The sequence below is a fragment of the Salvelinus alpinus genome, chromosome 3, assembly GCF_045679555.1.
Source record: "Salvelinus alpinus chromosome 3, SLU_Salpinus.1, whole genome shotgun sequence".
In the NCBI taxonomy this organism is placed as follows: domain Eukaryota; kingdom Metazoa; phylum Chordata; class Actinopteri; order Salmoniformes; family Salmonidae; genus Salvelinus; species Salvelinus alpinus.
In genome coordinates this window covers 85,074,092-85,095,934 of record NC_092088.1, presented here as the reverse complement: position 1 = coordinate 85,095,934, position 21,843 = coordinate 85,074,092, and the positions used below count along the sequence as shown (strand labels likewise).

The window sequence follows — 21,843 nt, the reverse complement described above, 5'->3', positions numbered from 1 at the left end:
AGCTTGGTATTTGATGAAGTACTGCTGATTCAGCTTTAGCCTAGCCGCTGGTAAAGACTAGTGCACTACATAGGAAATAGGGTGCAATTTGGGATGTAGACTCTTTAGCCCTCCTGTCAGCTCCTGTGGTGTGTGTGTGTGTGTGTGTGTGTGTGTGTGTGTGTGTGTGTGTGTGTGTGTGTGTGTGTGTGTGTGTGTGTGTGTGTGTGTGTGTGTGTGTGTGTGTGTGTGTGTGCGTGTGCGTGTGTGTGTGTCGACATGTTTAACTATACATATGGGGTCCAGACGTCCCCACAACAAAAATGTTGGTCCCAATACAAGGTCAAATGCTATTTCTATGTGATTTAGGGTTAAGGTTAAAATTGGTGTTAGGGTTAGAATTCGGTTTAGGGTTAGGGTTAGGAGCTAGAGTTTGTTTTAGGGTTTGGGTTTTAGGAGCTAGGGTTAGTTTTAGGGTTAGGGTTAGAAGCTAGGGTTGGTTTTAGGGTTAGGAGCTAGGGTTAGTTTTAGGTTTAGGGTTAGGAGCTAGGGTTAGTTTTAGGGTTAGGGTTAGGAACAATGGTTAGATTTAGGGTTAGGGTTAAGGTTAGGTTTTTGGGTTAAGGTTCAGGTTAGGGTTAAGGTTAGGGTTAGGGGTTAAGGAAAATATAATTTTTAATGGGACTGAATTGTATGTCCCTACAAGGTTAGCTGCGCCAGACTGTGTGTGTGTGTGTGTGTGTGTGTGTGTGTGTGTGTGTGTGTGTGTGTGTGTGTGTGTGTGTGTGTGTGTGTGTGTGTGTGTGTGTGTGTGTGTGTGTGTGTGTGTGTGTGTGTGTGTGTGTGTGTGTGTGTGTGTGTGTGTGTGTGAGAGAGAGAGAGAGAGAGCCTAATGAATTTAGATGCCTGTAGATTGGTAGTGAGAGGCACATCCATCATCAGCAGGGTATATTTTAATCAGGTTTCCTGCTGAGGCCTTAATTAGCATTTTTACTGCAACACCTGCATTGTGTACAGCTGTTAGCTCTCACTTCTCAAACACTTCCTTACCTCCCTACTTCCACACAGACCCACACACTTAGCCACCTCCCTTCCTCCACACAGACCCACAGACTTAGCCACCTCCCTCCACACACTTAGCCATCTCCCTTCCTCCACACAGACCCACAGACTTAGCCACCTCCCTCCACACACTTAGCCACCTCCCTCCTTCCTCACAGACCCACACACTTTACCACCTCCCTCCTTCCTCACAGACCCACACACTCAGCCACCTCCCTCCTTCCTCAGCCACCTCCCTAGAGTACCTACCTACATTACCTACCTACAGTACCAGCATGTTTTACTGCAACACTTACAGTGTACAGATGTTTTCTCTCGTCACTCTCCATCTCTCACTTATCAAGTACATCCAACTCCCTTCCTCCCTCCCACTGACTGACCTACCTACCTACCTACCTATCTACTTAACCACCCACCCCAAGCCAGGCATTTGCTCAGGGAGTTAACCCAGGGCTTCATGTTTCAATAAAGGCTATACTAATCACAAAAGTGTGGTTCACCAAACCTCCTCCGTTACGGCCACTTCTTTGCCTAAATAGGGCCTCCCTGCTACACTAATACCCTGATCCACTGTGCTGTGCCCCACTGCTGCCTCAGGTGGACCGAGGTGAAAGGTAGTGCCACTGTAGAGCTACAGCAGCTCGTCACGCACGGGTGGGCCAAGCAGGACCCTAGTTAGAGTCCTGCAAACACTGCTGACAAGGCTGCTGCTACGGGTCCTGAGGGAACAAGACTGTGTCTCCACTCAGGTTACAAACCAGGCCATATCTCGTCACACACAACACAGCTCTGCTGCTATTTGCAATAAGTGAAACTTGTCCTTTTTATGTACAGTACAAAATAATATACTTTTTTTAACCTTTATTTTAGCATGGAGTCCCATTGAGACCAAGGTCTCTTTTGCAGGAGCCCTGCATGACAAGACCAGCAGCAATTACACATAAACAAAGCGGGCGAGGCTGGGGGAACAAGACAGTGTTCTGAATGTCCTGGGGGAACAATACAGTGGTCTGAAGGTCCTGGGGGAACAATACAGTGGTCTGAAGGTCCTGGGGGAACAAGACAATGGTTTGAAGGTCCTGGGGGAACAAGACAATGGTTTGAAAGTCCTGGGGGAACAAGATACTGTTCTGAATGTCCTGGCGGAACAAGACAGTGGTCTGAAGTTCCTGGGGGAACAAAACAGTGGTCTGAAGGTCCCGGGGGAACAATATAGTGTTCTGAATGTCCTGGGGGAACAAGATAGTGTTCTGAATGTCCTGGGGGAACAAGACAGTGGTCTGAAGGTCCTGGGGGAACAATATAGTGTTCTGAATGTCCTGGGGGAACAAGATAGTGTTCTGAATGTCCTGGGGGAACAAGACAGTGGTCTGAAGGTCCTGGGGGAACAAGACAGTGGGCTGAAGGTCCTGGGGGAACAATATAGTGTTCTGAATGTCCTGGGGGAACAAGACAGTGGTCTGAAGGTCCTGAGGGAACAAGACAGTGGTCTGAAGGTCCTGGGGGAACAAGACAGTGGGCTGAAGGTCCTGGGGGAACAATATAGTGGTATGAAGGTCCTAGGAGAACAAAACAGTGGTCTGTCTGCATTAGTACCAAACATAGCTGCCTCCCTGAGTTTTCATGTCATTACACAGCACAGTGCTATACAGTAAAGCTAATTGAAAACTAAATAAATGTACAGTTTTACAAAACTATACACAAAGGTCAATAATATATGATTACTGTAGATACACATTCTTAAGTTCATATTTTTCTATATTGATTACTGAATACATATATTGTTGTAGGTTCCTTTAAAAAGTCAGAGTGTTGTGAAATTGCATTTCAATTACATTCAAATTATGCCCTTTTCAAAAGCTCTGGAAAATATGCCAGTTCTCAAAGGTTGAGGCTGCAATAGTTTATTCTGATACAGGCCTCGATTTATCTCAAGTTAATGTTTACATTCAAAAGAGGAAATGACATATGCTTTTCTCAAAGCGTTTTTACTTCTCCAAGTGATTGGGTTCTGCAAAAATAAGTCTGACTGACACACACATACACTTCCAAACATGGGGTGCATACAAAATAGAACGCTTTAAAGTGCACTACCTTTGGCCAGTAGTGCAGTATTTAAGGAATATTGTACCATTTCTGGTCATACACTTCCAACGACTGGCTGTGTTCTAAATGGCACCCTATTTACTATATACAGTAGTGCACTACTTTTGGCCAGATGGATGAACTGTTTCTCCCTTCCCTTCCCCTTTCCTCCCTCCACCAACCTAGGTTGTGTACAAAAACAACGACGTGCGACTCGAGCTGTCCAGGATGGCCAAACTGGGTGATGCCAAGATGAAGGTTCATGGCATCGTGGCTTTTAAATGTGAGAACGTGGCAACCCTTGACCCCATCACCTTCGAGACCCCCGAGTCCTTCATAACTCTCAACAAATGGAACGCCAAGAAGACAGGCTCCATCTCCTTTGACTTCCGTACCACAGAGCCCAGCGGGCTTCTCCTCTTCAGCCACGGCAAGCCCAAACAGGCCCCCAAGGTGATTACGATATTATTTTATAAAATACTTTTACATTTTTTGCTTGTTTTCTGATATTATATTCATCCTGATTTCTTTTTTTATCGTCTTCACTTTTTTACTGTGTGTTGGGATTTTACATGCTCTTTAAATAAAGTTTGATTTAATTGAATTCAAGGATTCCAAGAGCCCCCTGACGTTGAAGGTGGACTTCTTTGCCATCGAGATGCTGGACGGACACCTGTATTTACTGCTGGACATGGGGTCCGGGACCACCAAGACCAGGGCCGTCAACAAGAAGGTCAACGATGGGGAGTGGTACCACGTAGACTTCCAGCGGGACGGACGATCAGGTAATGATATTTGATTTTGTTGTCATTGGTGTTATGGATTTTGGAGGGGGCCATAGTGTCTTGATTTGAGTCTTTAATCATTCTAAGGTTATCCTGTTCAAATCAGATCAAATCAAATTGTATTGGTCACATACACATGGTTAGCAGATGTTAATGTGAGTGTAGCGAAATGCTTGTGCTTCTAGTTCTGACAGGGCAGTAATATCTAACAAGTAATGTAACAATTTCACAACAACTACCTTATACACGCAAGTGTAAAGGGATGAATAAGAATAAGTACATATAAATATATGGACAAGCGATGGCCGTGTGGCATATGCAAGATGCAGTAGATGGTATCGAGTACAGTATATACAGTGGGGAGAATAAGTATTTGATACACTGCCAATTTTGCAGGTTTTCCTACTTACAATGCATGTAGAGGTCTGTAATTTGTATCATAGGTACACTTCAACTGTGAGAGACGGAATCTAAAACAGAAATCCAGAAAATAACATTGTATGATTTCTAAGTAATTAATTTGCATTTTGTTGCATGACATAAGTATTTGATACATCAGAAAAGCAGAACTTAATATTTGGTACAGAAACCTTTGTTTGCAATTACAGAGATCATACGTTTCCTGTAGTTCTTGACCAGGTTTGCACACACTGCAGCAGGGATTTTGGCCCACTCCTCCATACAGACCTTCTCCAGATCCTTCAGGTTTCGGGGCTGTCGCTGGGCAATACGGACTTTCAGCTCCCTCCAAAGATGTTATATTGGGTTCAGGTCTGGAGACTGGCTAGAACACTCCAGGACCTTGAGATGCTTCTTACTCCTTAGTTGCCCTGGTTGTGTGTTTCGGGTCGTTGTCATGCTGGAAGACCCAGCCACGACCCATCTTCAATGCTCTTACTGAGGGAAGGAGGTTGTTGGCCAAGATCTTGCGATACATGGCCCCATCCATCCTCCCCTCAATACAGTGCAGTCGTCCTGTCCCCTTTGCAGAAAAGCATCCCCAAAGAATGATGTTTCCACCTCCACGCTTCACGGTTGGGATGGTGTTCTTGGGGTTGTACTCATCCTTCTTCTTCCTCCAAACACGTCGAGTGGAGTTTAGACCAAAAAGCTCTATTTTTGTCTCATCAGACCACATGACCTTCTCCCATGCCTCATCTGGATCATCCAGATGGTCATTGGCAAACTTCAGATGGGCCTGGACATGCGCTGGCTTGAGCAGGGGGACCTTGCGTGCGCTGCAGGATTCTAAATCCATGACGGCGTAGTGTGTTACTAATGGTTTTCTTTGAGACTGTGGTCCCAGCTCTCTTCAGGTCATTGACCAGGTCCTGCCGTGTAGTTCTGGGCTGATCCCTCACCGTCCTCATGATCATTGATGCCCCACGAGGTGAGATCTTGCATGGAGCCCCAGACCGAGGGTGATTGACCGTCATCTTGAACTTCTTCCATTTTCTAATAATTGCGCCAACAGTTGTTGCCTTCCCACCAAGCTGCTTGCCTATTGTCCTGTAGCCCATCCCAGCCATGTGCAGGTCTACAATTGTATCCCTGATGTCCTTACACAGCTCTGGTCTTGGCCATTGTGGAGAGGTTGGAGTCTGTTTGATTGAGTGTGTGGACAGGTGTCTTTTATACAGGTAACGAGTTCAAACAGGTGTAGTTAATACAGGTAATGAGTGGAGAACAGGAGGGCTTCTTAAAGAAAAACTAACAGGTCTGTGAGAGCTGGAATTCTTACTGGTTGGTAGGTGATCAAATACTTATGTCATGCAATAAAATGCAAATTAATTAATAAAAAATCATACAATGTGATTTTCAGGATTTTTGTAGATTCCGTCTCTCACAGTTGAAGTGTACCTATGATAAAACTTACAGACCTCTACATGCTTTGCAAGTAGGAAAACCTGCAAAATCGGCAGTGTATCAAATACCTCTGCTGTTTCCTGAAGTCCACGATCATCTCCTTTGTATTGTTTGACATTGAGTGTGAGGTTACTTTCCTGACACCACACTCCGAGGGCCCTCATCTTCTCCCTGTAGGCCGTCTCGTCGTTGTTGGTAATAAAGCCTACCACTGTAGTGTTGTCTGCAAACTTGATAATTGAGTTGGAGGCGTGCATGGCCACGCATTCATGGGGGAACAGGGAGTACAGGATAGGGCTGAGAACACACACTTGTGGGGCCCCAGTGTTGAGGATCAGCGGGGTGGAGATGTTGTTTCCTACCCTCACCACCTGGGGGGGGGCGGCCCGTCAGAAAGTCCAGGACCCAGTTGCACAGGGCGAGGTCAAGATCCAGGGTCTCGAGCTTAATGATGAGTTTGGAGGGTACGATGGTGTTAAATGCTGAGCTGTAGTTGATGAACAGCATTCTTACATAGGTATTCCTCTTGTCCAGATGGGTTAGGGCAGTGTGCAGTGTGATTGCGATTGCGTCATCTGTGGACCTACTGGGGCGGTAAGCAAATTGGAGTGGGTCTAGGGTGTCAGGTAGGGTGGAGGTGATATGATCCTTGATTAGTCTCTCAAAGCACTTCATGATGACAGAAGTGAGTGCTACAGGGCGATAGTCGTTTAGCTCAGTTACCTTAGCTGTCTTGGGAATAGGAACAATGGTGGCCCTCTTAAAGCATGTGTGTACAGCAGACTGGGATACGGATTGATTGAATATGTCTGTAAACACACCAGTCAGCTGGTCTGTGCACGCTCTGAGGACCCGGCTAGGGATGCCGTCTGGTGTTAACACGTTTAAATGTATTACTCACGTTGGCCACGGTGATGGAGAGTCCACAGGTTTTGGTGGCGGGCCGTGTCAGTGTCACTGTATTGTCCCCAAAGCAAGCAAAGAAGTTGTTTAATTTGTCTGGGAGCAAGACGTCGGTGTCCGCGACGGGGCTGATATTCGTTTTGTAATCCATGATTGACTGTAGACCCTGCCACATATGTCTCGTGTTTTAGCCATTGAATTGCGACTCTACTTTGTCTGTATACTGATGCGTAGGTTGTTTTGATTGCCTTGCGGAGGGAATAGCTACACTGTTTGTATCCGGTCATGTTTACGGTCACCTTGTCATGATTAAAAGCAGTGGTTCACACTTTCAGTTTTGCGCGAATGCTGCCATCAGTCCATGGTTTCTGGTTAGGGAAGGTTTTAATAGTCACAGTGGGTACAACATCACCGATGCATCACCTTTGCAATAATAAACTCACGCACTGAGTCTGCGTATACATCAATGTTGTTGTCTGAGTCTATCCGGAACATATCCCAGTCAGTGTGATCGAAGCAATCTTGAAGCATGGAATCCGATTGGTCGGTCCAGCATTGAACAGACCTGAGCACGGGCGTTTCCTGTTTTAGTTTCTGTCTATAGGCTGGGAGCAACAAAATGGAGTCGTGGTCAGATTTACCAAAAGGAGGGCAGGGGAGGGACTTGTATGCATCGTGGAAGTTGGATTAGCAATGATCCAGAATGCTGCCAGCTCGAGTCGTGCATTCGATATGCTGATAAGGTTTAGGGAGCCTTGTTTTCAGATTAGCTTTGTTAAAATCCCCAGTTACAATAAATGCCACCTCAGGATGTATGGTTTCCAGTTTACATAGAGTCCAGTGAAGTTCTTTCAGGGCCGTTGAGGTGTCTGCTTGGGGGGGATTTACACGGCTGTGATTATAATCGAAGATAATTATCCTGGTAAATAATGTGGTTGGCATTTGATTGAAAGGAATTCTAGGTCATGTGAACAAAAAAACTTGAGTTCCTGTATGTTACGATTACACCACAAATTGTTAATCATAAGGCATACACCCCCGCCCTTCTTCTTACAAGAGAGATGTTTGTTTCTGTCGGCGCAATGCGTGAAGAAACCGGGTGGCTGTACCGACTCTGATAACATGTCCCGAGTGAGCCATGTTTCAATGAAACAGAGAAGGTTACAATCTCTGATATCTCTCTGGAAGGCAACCCTTGCTCGAATTTCGTCTACCTTGTTGACATTGGCGAGTAGTATACACGGGAGCGGTGAGCGATGTGCCCGTCTACGGAGCCTGATCAGAAGACCGCTCCGTCTGCCCCTTCTGCGGCGCCGTTGTTTTGGGTCGCCTACTGAGATCAGATCCATTGTCCTGGGATTGTGGTCGGAACAGAGGATCCGCTTTGTGAAAGTCGTATTCTTGGTCGTAATGTTGGTAAGTTGACGTTGCTATTATATCCAATAGTTCTTCCCGGCTGTATATAATTAGACTAAAGATTTTCTGGGGTAACAATGTAAGAAATAATACATAAAAAAATCGAAATACTGCATAGTTTCCTAAGAACGCGAAGCGAGGCTACCATCTTTGTCGGCGCCATCTTGCATCTGTTCCCTTGTCCACTGCGTGTAGACGTACTATGAATTATGTCTGACTACTGAAAGCGTTTTGTATGACAACTGAGGGAGTTTCATCTGACAATTTAGTGACTTCCTAATATGGATGCCATAGTAGTGATGAATAAATGAAGGCTACAGTCCCTCAAACAGTCACTACATAACCATGCTGGTTAGGAATCCCAGTCCTCTCTCCCACTGTGTCATCAGTGCCTTTTAGAACACCCAGTATTAGACGCGCACACACACACACACACACACACACACACACACACACACACACACACACACACACACACACACACACACACACACACACACACACACACACACACACACACACACACACTCACACACACACACACACACACACACACAGCCCCTCTGAGCCCCCAGTAAAACAGCTCTGTGGTCCCTGTTGATTTGCTTGTCTAAGCAGCAATTTGTTAGCGTGTGTTCTCAGCCAAGGCCCTGGCAATATCACGGTGCAAATTAGTTACGCCCCCTGACCATGTTTACTGCTCCTTCTCCACTAGTGGAAATTACATGAACTGTTTCAGTACTCCATGAAGCCACACAGAGCAAGGCCACACATACACACAAACAGACACACACACACATTCACACATGCATGGACGCACGCATGCACGCACACACACACACACACACACACACACACACACACACACACACACACACACACACACACACACACACACACACACACACACACACACACACACACACACACACACACACACACACACACACACACACACACACACACACACACACACACACACACACACACACACACACAGAGACACACACACAAACACACAGAGACACACACACACACACACACAGACACACACACACACACACACAGACAGAAACACACACACACACAGACACACACACACACACACACAACACACACACACACACACACACACACACACACACACACACACACACACACACACACACACACACACACACACACACACACACACACACACACACACACACACACACACACACACACACACACACTTAACAGTGACACAAAAGTATAGAACTGACCTCATTGAAACATTAAGAAACACAATTCACTTCCTATTTTAACAATGTTATAGTGCTTTAAAGTGATTTTGATTGTGTTTCTCTGAGTTTAGGGCTGGTAGAGCAATATTTGATTGTGTGCATATATGGGAAAATTACATGTAAGTCTGTAATATAAAAAATAGCCCTGATATAATATTTCAAAACAATGACTCTTGCTAAATCCCATACCAATTCCTTCCCCTTTCACCCCTCATCCCTCTATTTACTAATTCACTTGCCCCTCAGCCCTCTACTTACTTGTTCACTCGCCCCTCAGCTCTCTATTTACTAATTCACTTGACCCTCAGCCCTCTATTTACTAATTCACTCGCCCCTCAGCCCTCTATTTACTAATTCACTCGCCCCTCAGCCCTCTATTTACTAATTCACTCGCCCCTCAGCCCTCTATTTACTAATTCACTCGCCCCTCAGCCCTCTATTTACTAATTCACTCGCCCCTCAGCCCTCTATTTACTAATTCACTCATGCCTCCGCCATATGCACGTGTCCCAAAGCCTTCTGAGCGAGTTGGTAGGGGCGAGGGCTTGGTTGTTTTTATCGTATTTCAACAACCATTTCATTATATCCAAGTGCAGCTATTATACTGCTAACCACCTGTATTTACCCCCAAATTTGATTAAAATTGAAACATTTGAAGAACACATGATACCGCTGCTCCTTCTCTCTCTATCCTATTCTCATTTCCCCCTGTGTCAGTAAGTGGTATGGGCTACTTAAACAGTGTGACCAGCTACAGTACCATCACAGATGTGGCCTTGTTTATGTTACTGACTAGCCGAGCACCGAGAGGTGAGGAGGGGAGGTGAACAGATGGGAGGGGAGTGGAGAGGAGAGGAGGAGTGGAGAAAAGGGGAGGGGAGAGGGGGAAAGGAGAGAAGAGGAGATGGGAGGGGAGAGGACAGTAGAATCCCTGAAGCTGGAGACTCATATCTCCCTCACTAGCTTTAAGCACCAGCTGTCAGAGCAACTCACAGATCACTGCACCTGTACATAGCCCATCTGTAAATAGCCCATCCAACTACCTCATCCCAATACTGTATTTATTTATTTATCTTGCTCCTTTGCACCCCAGTATCTCTACTTGCACATTCATTTCTGCACATCTATTCACTCCAGGGTTTAATTGGTATATTGTAATTACTTCGCCACTATGGCCTATTTATTGTCTTACCTCCCTTATCTTACCTCATTTGCACACACTGTATATATACTTTTTGTACTGTATTATTGACTGTATGTTTGTTTATTCCATGTGTAACTCTGTGTTGTTATTTGTGTCGAACTGCTTCGCTTTATCTTGACCAGGTCGCAGTTGTACATGAGAACTTGTTCTCAACTGCCCTACCTGGTTAAATAAAGGTGCAAAACATTTTTTTTAAAGAGTAGCGTGAGGAGAGGAGAGAAGGGGGGAGGGGAGGAAAGGGGAGGTGAGGAAAGGGAAGGAGCGGAGCGAAATTTTTTTTATTGTCAAACTCATTGTTTGACAGCTGTGAATTCATTTGTTTGGGAGTATGAGCACCTACTCACAAACACATTTCCCTATACCCTAGACACCCATCTGAACAACCCAGATACTAAGGAGAAGTCCCTATCTGTTTCATGGGCCTGCTGTAAGTGGCCTGTATGCAGCCAAAATGCGGTCAGAGACCTTCTAGAGCAGCAACGCCCCCTCAAGCTTCTGAGCCTGCCTGGCAGGGTTGGTCCTGCAAAGCCAGAGCCCCCTGATGGGAGAGCACAATATACAAGGAAATTCTCAAAGCTGCTACTATGGGGGACCATGTGTGGGTGTTTCAGGGTCTCAGCGGAAGGGGGTATATCTGACCTCCATCACCTAGGTTGTGACAATGGTTAATCAAATCTCCCCATTTCTGCCCATTTTTTTGCTCCGTTTTGCAGGCCTTCTCATACAGCTGCAACTGTATATGCATTCATAATCAAGACCTTTCTTGAGTTGGGCTCTGGGATGGTGCAACTGTTGAGGATCTGATTCTATGGTTGTTATGAGGGAAATGGGTTGTGTGTGTGTGTTTGTCTGTGCGTGCGTGCGTGCGTGCATGCGTGCGTGCGTGCGTCCGTGCGTGTGCACATGCGTGTGTGTGTATCCCACAACTGTTGCAAGGGAGTCCCACAACTGTTGCAAGGGAGTGAAAGATGTTAGGGACAATATAGGATGAATCACAATAATTGTTTGCTGAAATAATAATTGCTTGCCATAATGTCATTTTGGTAATGGCGAGACTGGTTTGAGGTGAAAATCCTTTGCATAAACTGCCAACATTACGACAAATATTAATAGCTAATTTTGGAAAATAAGATAAACAGGATTTTAAAAATATATATTTTGTAATGGCTATATATAATACAAATCGAGGTGAGGGCGATGGAAATGCATATGGCGGTTGATCTGCTTCTGTTCTGTGGGTGGCATTGTAACGAACGTCGTCGGGAGAAGGAGAGGAGGACCAAAGTGCAGCGTGGTATGTATCCATAATACTTTTAATAAAGATGAATACGCGAACAAAAACAACAAAACGACCAACGAACAGTTCTGAAAGGTGCAACAAACACTAAACAGAAAATAACCACCCACCAACACAGGTGGGAACAGGCTACCTAAGTATGGTTCTCAATCAGAGACAACGATAGACAGCTGCCTTTGATTGAGAACCATACCAGGCCAAACACATAGAAATACAAAACAGGACAACATAGAACACCAGACATAGAATGCCCACCCAAACTCACACCCTGACCAACCAAAATAGAGACATAAAAAGGATCTAAGGTCAGGGCGTGACAGGCATTGTGTGTCTTTCGAAGGATGAGTCCCGGTCTTTCTGGTGCCATGGGATTCGGGGGGTCGGGGGAGGTCTCCCGGGCATTGGGATGACAACCCAACTCGGCATGAGGAGGGGTTTTAGTGGGTGAAATAGTGAGGACCAATTGGAGGTTTACTTAGTAGCAATGCAATTAACAAGGTAAAGCTATATAGACACTAAATCATCATGTCACTTTAAAATGGTACGTTTACAAACATACATTTTGATAATTAGAATTGAAACTTGAGTCTCATTATGGTAAGAGATAAAAGATATTACACATTCAACAATTTTAGATGAGGTTTTATGGGAAACGGCTGGGGGGGTGAAATATACAGTTGAAGTCAGAAGTTTACATACACTTAGGTTGGAGTCATTAAAACTCATTTTTCAACCACTCCACAAATGAATAGAGGGCTGAGGGGCGAGTGAATCAGTTAATAGAGGGCTGAGTGGCGAGTGAATGAGTAAATATAGGGCTGAGGGGTGAAAGGGGAAGGAATTGGTATGGGATTTAGCAAGAATCATTGTTTTGAAATATTATATCAGGGCTATTTTTTATATTACAGACTTACATGCAATTTTCCCATATATGCACACAATCAAATATTGCTCTACCAGCCCTAAACTCAGAGAAATACAATCAAAATCACTTTACAGCACTATAACACTGTTAATATAGGAAGTGAACTGTCTTTCTTAATGTTTCAAACTATAGTTTTGGCAAGTCGGTTAGGACATCTACTTTGTGCATGACACAAGTCATTTTGCAAACAAATGTTTACAGACAAATTATTTCACTTATAATTCATTGTATCACAATTCCAGTGGGTCAGAAGTTTACAGACAGTAAGTTCACTGTGCCTTTAAACAGCTTGGAAAATTCCAGAAAATTATGGCATGGCTTTAGAAGCTTCTGATTTGCTAATTGACATCATTTCTGTCAATTAGATGTCTACCTGTGGATGTACTTCAAGGCCTACCTTCAAACGCAGTGCCTCTTTGCTTGACATCATGGAAAAATCAATAGAAATCATGCAAGACATCAGGAAAAAAATTGTAGACCTCCACAAGTCTGGTTAATCCTTGGGAGCAATTTCCAAACGCCTCAAGGTACTACGTTCATCTGTACAAACAAACAATAGTACGCATGTATAAACACCATGGGACGACGCAGCCGCCATACCACTCAGGACGGAGACGCGTTCTGTCTCCTAGAGATGAACATACTTTGGTGCGAAACGTGCAAATCAATCCCGGAACAACAGCAAAAGACCTTGTGAAGATGCTGGAGGAAACAGGTACAGAAGTATCTATATCCACAGTAAAACGAGTCCTATATCGACATAACCTGAAAGGCCACTCAGCAAGGAAGAAGCCACTGCTCCAAAACCACCATAAAAAATGCCAGACTACTGTTTACAACTGCACATGGGGACAAAGATCATACTTTTTGGAGAAATGTCCTCTTGTCTGATGAAACAAAAATAGAACTGTTTGGCCATAATGACCATCGTTATGTTTGGAGGAAAAAGGGGGAGGCTTGCAAGTCGAAGTACACCATCCCAACCGTGTAGCACGGGGGTGGAAGCATCATGTTGTGGGGGTGCTTTGCTGCAGGAGGGACTGGTGCACTTCACAAAATAGATAGCATCATGAGGTAGGAAAATCATGTGGATATTTTGAAGCAACATCTCAAGACATCAGTCAGGATGTTAAAGCTTGGTCGCAAATGGGTCTTCCAAATGGACAATGACCCCAAGCATACTTCCAAAGTTGTGGCAAAATGGCTTAAGGACATTTTTGTTATTGGAGTGGCCATCACAAAGCACTGACCTCAATCCGATAGAAAATGTGTTGGCAGAACTGAAAAAGCGTGTGCGAGCAAGGAGGCCTACAAACCTGACTCAGTTACACCAGCTCTGTCAGGAGGAATGGGCCAAAATTCACCCAACCTATTGTGGGAAGCTTGTGGAAGGCTACCCGAAACGTTTGACCCAATTTAAACAATTTAAAGGCAATGCTACCAAATACTAATTGAGTGTATGTAAACTTCTGACCCACTGGGAATGTGATGAAAGAAATCAAATCTGAAAGAAATCATTCTCTCTACTATTATTCTGACATTTCACGTTCTTAAAATAAAGTGGTAATCCTAACTGACATAAAACAGGGATTTTTTAGTAATTTAAATGTCAGGAATTGTGAAAAACTGAGTTTAAATGTATTTGGCTAAGGTGTATGTAAACTTCCGACTTCACCTGTATATAAATGGTAGATTATCAGACACGCAACAAGAAGGCCTGATTTCAATATTACTGAAACAGGATCCAAGTGGTAAATATAAAGATCCAGTCCATTTAGAAAATTGTGATGCAAAAATACATTGCGGATAGAATTAAAAGGGTATAGTCAGATATTATTCTTCGTAATCACACAGATTTTTTACATGGATAATACATTGGAGATAATATAAGACAAGGATTGGAAACAATAGAATACTATTTAATATCGAGGAAATCAGGCCTGGTTTTCACATCTGATTTTGAAAACGCTTTTGATAAAGTATGCCTCAAATATTTCAATTTTGGATAATCTCTTATGAAGTGGGTTAAAGTTATGTATAGTAACCTTAGGTGTAAAAGAGTAAATAATGGCTACATTTAAGAAAGTTGTAAACTGTCAAGAGGAGTAAAACAAGGTGTGTCCACTACTGGCCTATCTATTTATTATTGCCATTGAAATGTTAGCGGTTAAAATTTGATCCAACAATAATATTAAGGGATTAGAATTTCGTTCCTTAAAAACAAAGGTGTCTTTGTACGCTGATGATTCATGTTTTCTTTTAAAACCACAATTAGAATCCCTCCACAGCCTCATAGAGGATGTAAATACTTTTGCTAACTTCTCTGGATTAAAATCAAATAAACACATTTCAGCCACACAATCATTATTTTGTGTGAACCAGAAGCCACAGCAATTATTTGACTCCTCGAAAATGACCTAAACCAATACTGTTGCACTGTGGCGAGACAGGAGACCAAAGCCGCTGGATGAATCATGTTATCAACATTATATTTGCTATCCAATTATCCCTCTAATTAGCAGTATATTTCATCCCCCTCTCCCTCCCTCTCTCGCTCTCGCTTGCTGTCTTGATCTCTCTCTCTCACTCTCTCTCTCTCCCTCTCTCTTTCCCTCCCTCCCTTTTTTCTACTGTCCCTCAAGTCTGGGCCGTTTTTCATTGAGAAACTCAAGAGGAGAGAGGATAGATAAGAGTGGAGAGGAGAGGAGACGAGAGGAGACAAGAGGAGAGGAGAGGAGAGGGGAAGGAGAGAGGGAGGAGAGAGAGAAAGAGAGCGAGAGAGAGTAGAAGAAAGGAGGGAGCGAGTAGAGAGAGGAGTGGAGTGGAGGAAAGGAGAGTAGGATAGGGAAGGAATTGCAGCTTTCACATATAAACATAACACCTCGAAAAGTGGTGATTTTCTCTGAATGTAAACCCACTTTTATTTATCACTTCCCTGTGATAGATAATTAAAATAGAAAATAGAAAAAGCCCTTTCAAACATGTAAAGTGTTTGAAAGGTCCCATGTAAAGGTCCCATGTTTTATGAGCAGAAATAAAAGACCCCAGAAATGTTTCATATTTCTCTCAAATGTGGAGCACACATTTTTTATATTCCTGTTAGTGAGCATTTCTTCTTTTCCTAGATAATCCATCCCCCTGACAGGTGTGGCATATCAATAAGCTGATACATGGCATGATCATTACTAAGGCCACTCTAAAATGTGCAGTTTTGTCACACAACACAATGCCACATTTGTCTCATGTTTTGAGGGAGGGTGCAATTTGCATGCCGGCTTCGGTAATGTCCACCAGAGCTGTTGCCAGAGAATTTAATGTTCATTTCTCTACCATAACGTGCCTTCGACATTGTTTTAGAGAACTTGAGGTAAATGTTCCTGAAACATCACAAATATCATGAGACATATTCCTAATGTTCCTTAAACATCACAAATATCATGAGACATATCCCCAATGTTCCTGAAACATCACAAATATCATGAGACATATCCCCAATGTTCCTTAAACATCACAAATATCATGAGACATATCCCCAATGTTCCTGAAACATCACAAATATCATGAGACATATTCCCAATGTTCCTTAAACATCACAAATATCATGAGACATAACCCCAATGTTCCTGAAACATCACAAATATCATGAGACATATCCCCAATGTTCCTGAAACATCACAAATATCATGAGACATATTCCCAATGTTCCTGAAACATCACAAATATCATGAGACATATTCCCAATGTTCCTGAAACATCACAAATATCATGAGACATATTCCCAATGTTCCTGAAACATCACAAATATCATGAGACATATTCCTAATGTTCCTTAAACATCACAAATATCATGAGACATATTCCCAATGTTCCTGAAACATCACAAATATCATGAGACATATTCCCAATGTTCCTGAAACATCACAAATATCCTGCGACATATTCCCAATGTTCCTTAAACATCACAAATATCATGAGACATATCCCCAATGTTCCTGAAACATCACAAATATCATGAGACATATCCCCAATGTTCCTTAAACATCACAAATATCATGAGACATATTCCCAATGTTCCTGAAACATCACAAATATCATGAGACATATCCCCAATGTTCCTGAAACATCACAAATATCATGAGACATATTCCCAATGTTCCTGAAACATCACAAATATCATGAGACATATCCCCAATGTTCCTGAAACATCACAAATATCATGAGACATATTCCCAATGTTCCTGAAACATCACAAATATCATGAGACATAACCCCAATGTTTGTGTTTATGGAGTAAACAAGGATGCCAGTTGGAGGCAGTATTTTATAATCTCATGTTATTGCTATATGCTCGTCAAGCCTCCCGAAAGTTTACCCAGTGTCCGGTTTCAAACACACTCAGACACCAGACACTCCTTAGAACATAGTCGACATGAAAACACACCACAACAAACCTGAACATAACACACGATAACACAACACACCTCAACATACCACAACACACATCAACACACCACAACCACAACGCACCTCAACACACCATAACACAACACACCACAACCAAAATACACCACAACACACCTCAATACAACAATCCACAGCACAAAACACCCACACCACATCATAACCAAAACACACCACACCAAAACACACCACACATCAACCAAACCACACCACACCACACCACTACAACACCTCAACACAACACACCACAACACACCACAACCAAAACACACCACACTAAAACACACCACAATACTCCACACCTCAACCAAAATATACCACAACACACCACACCAGAACACACCACAACAGACCACAACACAACAGCAACACTCGGGCCAAGTCTTTCCTTCAGGGTTGTATGTAATGTGGCTGGTCAATCGGTGGCAAAGGTTGTTCACCTGTCTATGAACCACTTGAATTAAAAACAGAGTCTATAGTGTCTGAAACCAGAGTCAAAATCTAATTAAAAAAATATATGGTGTTAAAGTATGTAAAATATTCTGTGTCCATAAAATGTGTATAGGTTCAGAACTTTTGTGAAACATCACGGTTAAACATCTATGGCAAATAGAAATCAAAACTGGATGGTGTTTAGAGATAGATGGGAGGCATTGAGGGTAGCTGAAGTATTGGACTAAAAACAAACAAAGGATAACTATTGTAAGATATAATGTGTCTGTAAAATGCATATAGTATGTACAGTGGGGAGAACAAGTATTTGATACACTGACAATTTTGCAGGTTTTCCTACTTACAAAGCATGTAGAGGTCTGTAATTTTTATCATAGGTACACTTCAACTGTGAGAGAAGGAATCTAAAACAAAAATCCAGAAAATCACATTGTATGATTTTTAAGTAATTAATTTGCATTTTATTGCATGACATAAGTATTTGATACATCAGAAAAGCAGAACTGAATATTTGGTACAGAAACCTTAGTTTGCAATTACAGAGATCATACGTTTCCTGTAGTTCTTGACCAGGTTTGCACACACTGCAGCAGGGATTGTGGCCCACTCCTCCATACAGACCTTCTCCAGATCCTTCAGGTTTCGGGGCTGTCGCTGGGCAATACGGACTTTCGGCTCCCTCCAAAGATTTTCTATTGGGTTCAGGTCTGGAGACTGGCTAGGCCACTCCAGGACCTTGAGATGCTTCTTACGGAGCCACTCCTTAGTTGCCCTGGCTGTGTGTTTCGGGTCGTTGTCATGCTGGAAGATCCAGCCACGACCCATCTTCAATGCTCTTACTGAGGGAAGGAGGTTGTTGGTCAAGATCTCGCGATACATGGCCCCATCCATCCTCCCCTCAATACGGTGCAGTCGTCCTGTCCCCTTTGCAGAAAAGCATCCCCAAAGAATGATGTTTCCACCTCCATGCTTCACGGTTGGGATGGTGTTCTTGGGGTTGTACTCATCCTTCTATTCCTCCAAACACGGCGAGTGGAGTTTAGAGCAAAAAGCTCTATTTTTGTCTCATCAGACCACATGACCTTCTCCCATTCCTCCTCTGGATCATCCAGATGGTCATTGGCAAACTTCAGACGGGCCTGGACATGCGCTGGCTTGAGCAGGGGGACCTTGCGTGCGCTGCAGGATTTTAATCCATGACGGCGTAGTGTGTTACTAATGGTTTTCTTTGAGACTGTGGTCCCAGCTCTCTTCAGGTCATTGACCAGGTCCTGCCGTGTAGTTCTGGGCTGATCCCTCACATTCCTCATGATCATTGATGCCCCACGAGGTGAGATCTTGCATGGAGCCCCAGACCGAGGGTGATTGACCGTCATCTTGAACTTCTTCCATTTTCTAATAATTGTGCCAACAGTTGTTGCCTTCTCACCAAGCTGCTTGGCTATTGTCCTGTAGCCCATCCCAGCCTTGTACAGGTCTACAATTTATCCCTGATGTCCTTACACAGCTCTCTGGTCTTGGCCATTGTGGAGAGGTTGGAGTCTGTTTGATTGAGTGTGTGGACAGGTGTCTTTTATACAGGTAACGAGTTCAAACAGGTGCAGTTAATACAGGTAATGAGTGGAGAACAGGAGGGCTTCTTAAAGAAAAACTAACAGGTCTGTGAGAGCCGGAATTCTTACTGGTTGGTAGGTGATCAAATACTTATGTCATGCAATAAAATGCAAATTAATTACTTAAAAATCATACAATGTGATTTTCTGGATTTTTGTTTTAGATTCCGTCTCTCACAGTTGAAGTGTACCTATGATAAAAATGACAGACCTCTACATGCTTTGTAAGTAGGAAAACCTGCAAAATCGGCAGTGTATCAAATACTTGTTCTCCCCACTGTATAAGCTGGAATTCAAAGCCTAAGTGTTGTTGTCCATTAGTTTACTCTAACTAGAGGAGGAATGGTAGGGTTAGGGGAAAATGATAAAGGAAACTTTAAAAAAAATGTTTTTGGTAGATCAGCTTTCATTTTGATGTAGATTGTAGCTTACAGTTGTTTGCGAAAGTATTCACCCCGTTGGCAATTTTCATATTTTGTTGCCGTACAACCTGGATTTAAAATAGATTTTTGGGGGGTTTGTATCATTTGATTTAACAACATGCCTAACACTTTGAAGATGCAAAATATGTTTTATTGTGAAACAAGCAAGAAATAAGACCAAAAAAAAGAAAACTTGAGCGTGCATAAATATTCACCCCCGCAAAGTCAATACTTTGTAGAGACACCTTTTGCAGCAATTACAGCTGCAAGTCTCTTGGGGTATGTCTCTATAAGCTTGGCACATCTAGCCACTGGGATTTTTGCCCATTCTTCAAGGCAAAACTGATCCAGCTCCTTCTGGTTGGATGGGTTCCGCTGGTGTACAGCAATATTTAAGTCATACCACAGATTCTCAATTGGATTGAGGTCTGGGCTTTGACTAGGCCATTCCAACACATTTAAATGTTTCACCTTAAACCACTTAAGTGTTGCTTTAGCATTATGCTTAGGGTCATTGTCCTGCTGGAAGGTGAACCTCCGTCCCAATCTAAAATCTCTGGAAGACTGAAGCAGTTTTTCCTCAAGAATTTCCCTGTATTTAGCGCCATCCATCATTCCTTCAATTTTGACCGGTTTCCCAGTGCCTGCCATTGAAAAACATCCCCACAGCATGATGCTGCCACCACCATGCTTCACTGTGGGGGTGGTGTTCTCTGGGTGATGAGAGGTGTTGGGTTTGCGCCAGACATAGCATTTTCCTTGATGGCCAAAAAGCTCAATTTTAGTCTCATCTGACCAGAATACCTTCTTCCATATGTGTGGGGAGTCTCCCACATGCCTTTTGGCGAACACCAAACGTTTACTTATTTTTTTCTTTAACCTCTCTGCACTATGGATCCCTTTAGCGGGATCATTTTCCTAAACAACCGCTGAATTGCAGGGCGCCAAATATTACAAAAAATATTATAATCATGCAATCACAAGTGAAATATACCAAAACACAGCTTAGCTTGTTGTTAATCCACCTATCGTGTCAGATTTTGAAAATATGCTTTACAGCGAAAGCAATCCAAGCTTTTCTGAGTTTATCAATCAATGCTAGAACAGCTAGCCCCAAATTAGCATGGTCACGAAAGTCAGAAAAGCAATAAAATGAATCGCTTACCTTTGATAATCTTCGGATGTTTGCACTCACTAGACTCCCAGTTACACAATAAATGTTATTTTTGTTCGATAAATATTACTTTTATAACAAAAAAACGCCATTTGGGTTGCGCGTTATGTTCAGAAAACCACAGCCTCGTTCCGGTCCTGAAAGGCAGAAGAAAATTCCCCAAAGTATCAGATTCAAAAATAATACTAAAAATATTTATAATCATGCAATCACAAGTGAAATATACCAAAACACAGCTTAGCTTGTTGTTAATCCACCTATCGTGTCAGATTTTGAAAATATGCTTTACAGCGAAAGCAATCCAAGCTTTTGTGAGTGTATCAATCAATGCTAGAACAGCTAGCCCCAAATTAGCATGGTCACGAAAGTCAGAAAAGCAATACAATTAATCGCTTACCTTTGATAATCTTCGGATGTTTGCACTCACGAGACTCCCAGTTACACAATAAATGTTCTTTTTGTTCGATAAATATTACTTTCATAACAAAAAAACGCCATTTGGGTTGTGCGTTATGTTCAGAAAACCAAAGCCTCGTTCCGTTCGACGAAAATTACAAAAAGTATCCGTAATGTTCGTAGAAACATGTCAAATGTTTTTTATAATCAGTCCTCAGGTTGTTTTTAACAAACATAATCGATAATATTTCAACCGGACCGTAACCTATTCAATAAAAGAGAGAAATAAAATGGAGAGCAACCCCTCTCGCGCGCAGGAACTAATCAAAGGACACCTGACTAGTTTTGAAAAATCTCGCTCATTTTTCAAAATGGGTATCTGGTTGATACCCCTTTAAATGGAAGAAAGACGGGCAATGAAACACAGATTTTCTTTTTTAAATTATCACTTCCCGGGTTAGATTTCCTCAGGTTTTCGCCTGCAAAATCATTTTTGTTATACTCACAGACAATATT

General features: G+C 42.9%; 1 protein-coding gene across 18 annotated transcripts in view; it reads left to right on the top strand.

Moving 5' to 3' along the window:
* The window catches only part of LOC139571467 (neurexin-1a-like), an 865,000-nt gene that overhangs the window by 255,220 nt on the left and 587,937 nt on the right, over positions 1-21,843 (top strand). For all 18 annotated transcript variants that reach the window (XM_071394377.1, XM_071394372.1, XM_071394379.1 and 15 more), the window contains 2 exons: positions 3,313-3,579; positions 3,737-3,911. In XM_071394377.1, the coding sequence (XP_071250478.1) occupies positions 3,313-3,579; positions 3,737-3,911 (442 nt within the window). The remainder of the gene's footprint in view (positions 1-3,312; positions 3,580-3,736; positions 3,912-21,843) is intronic.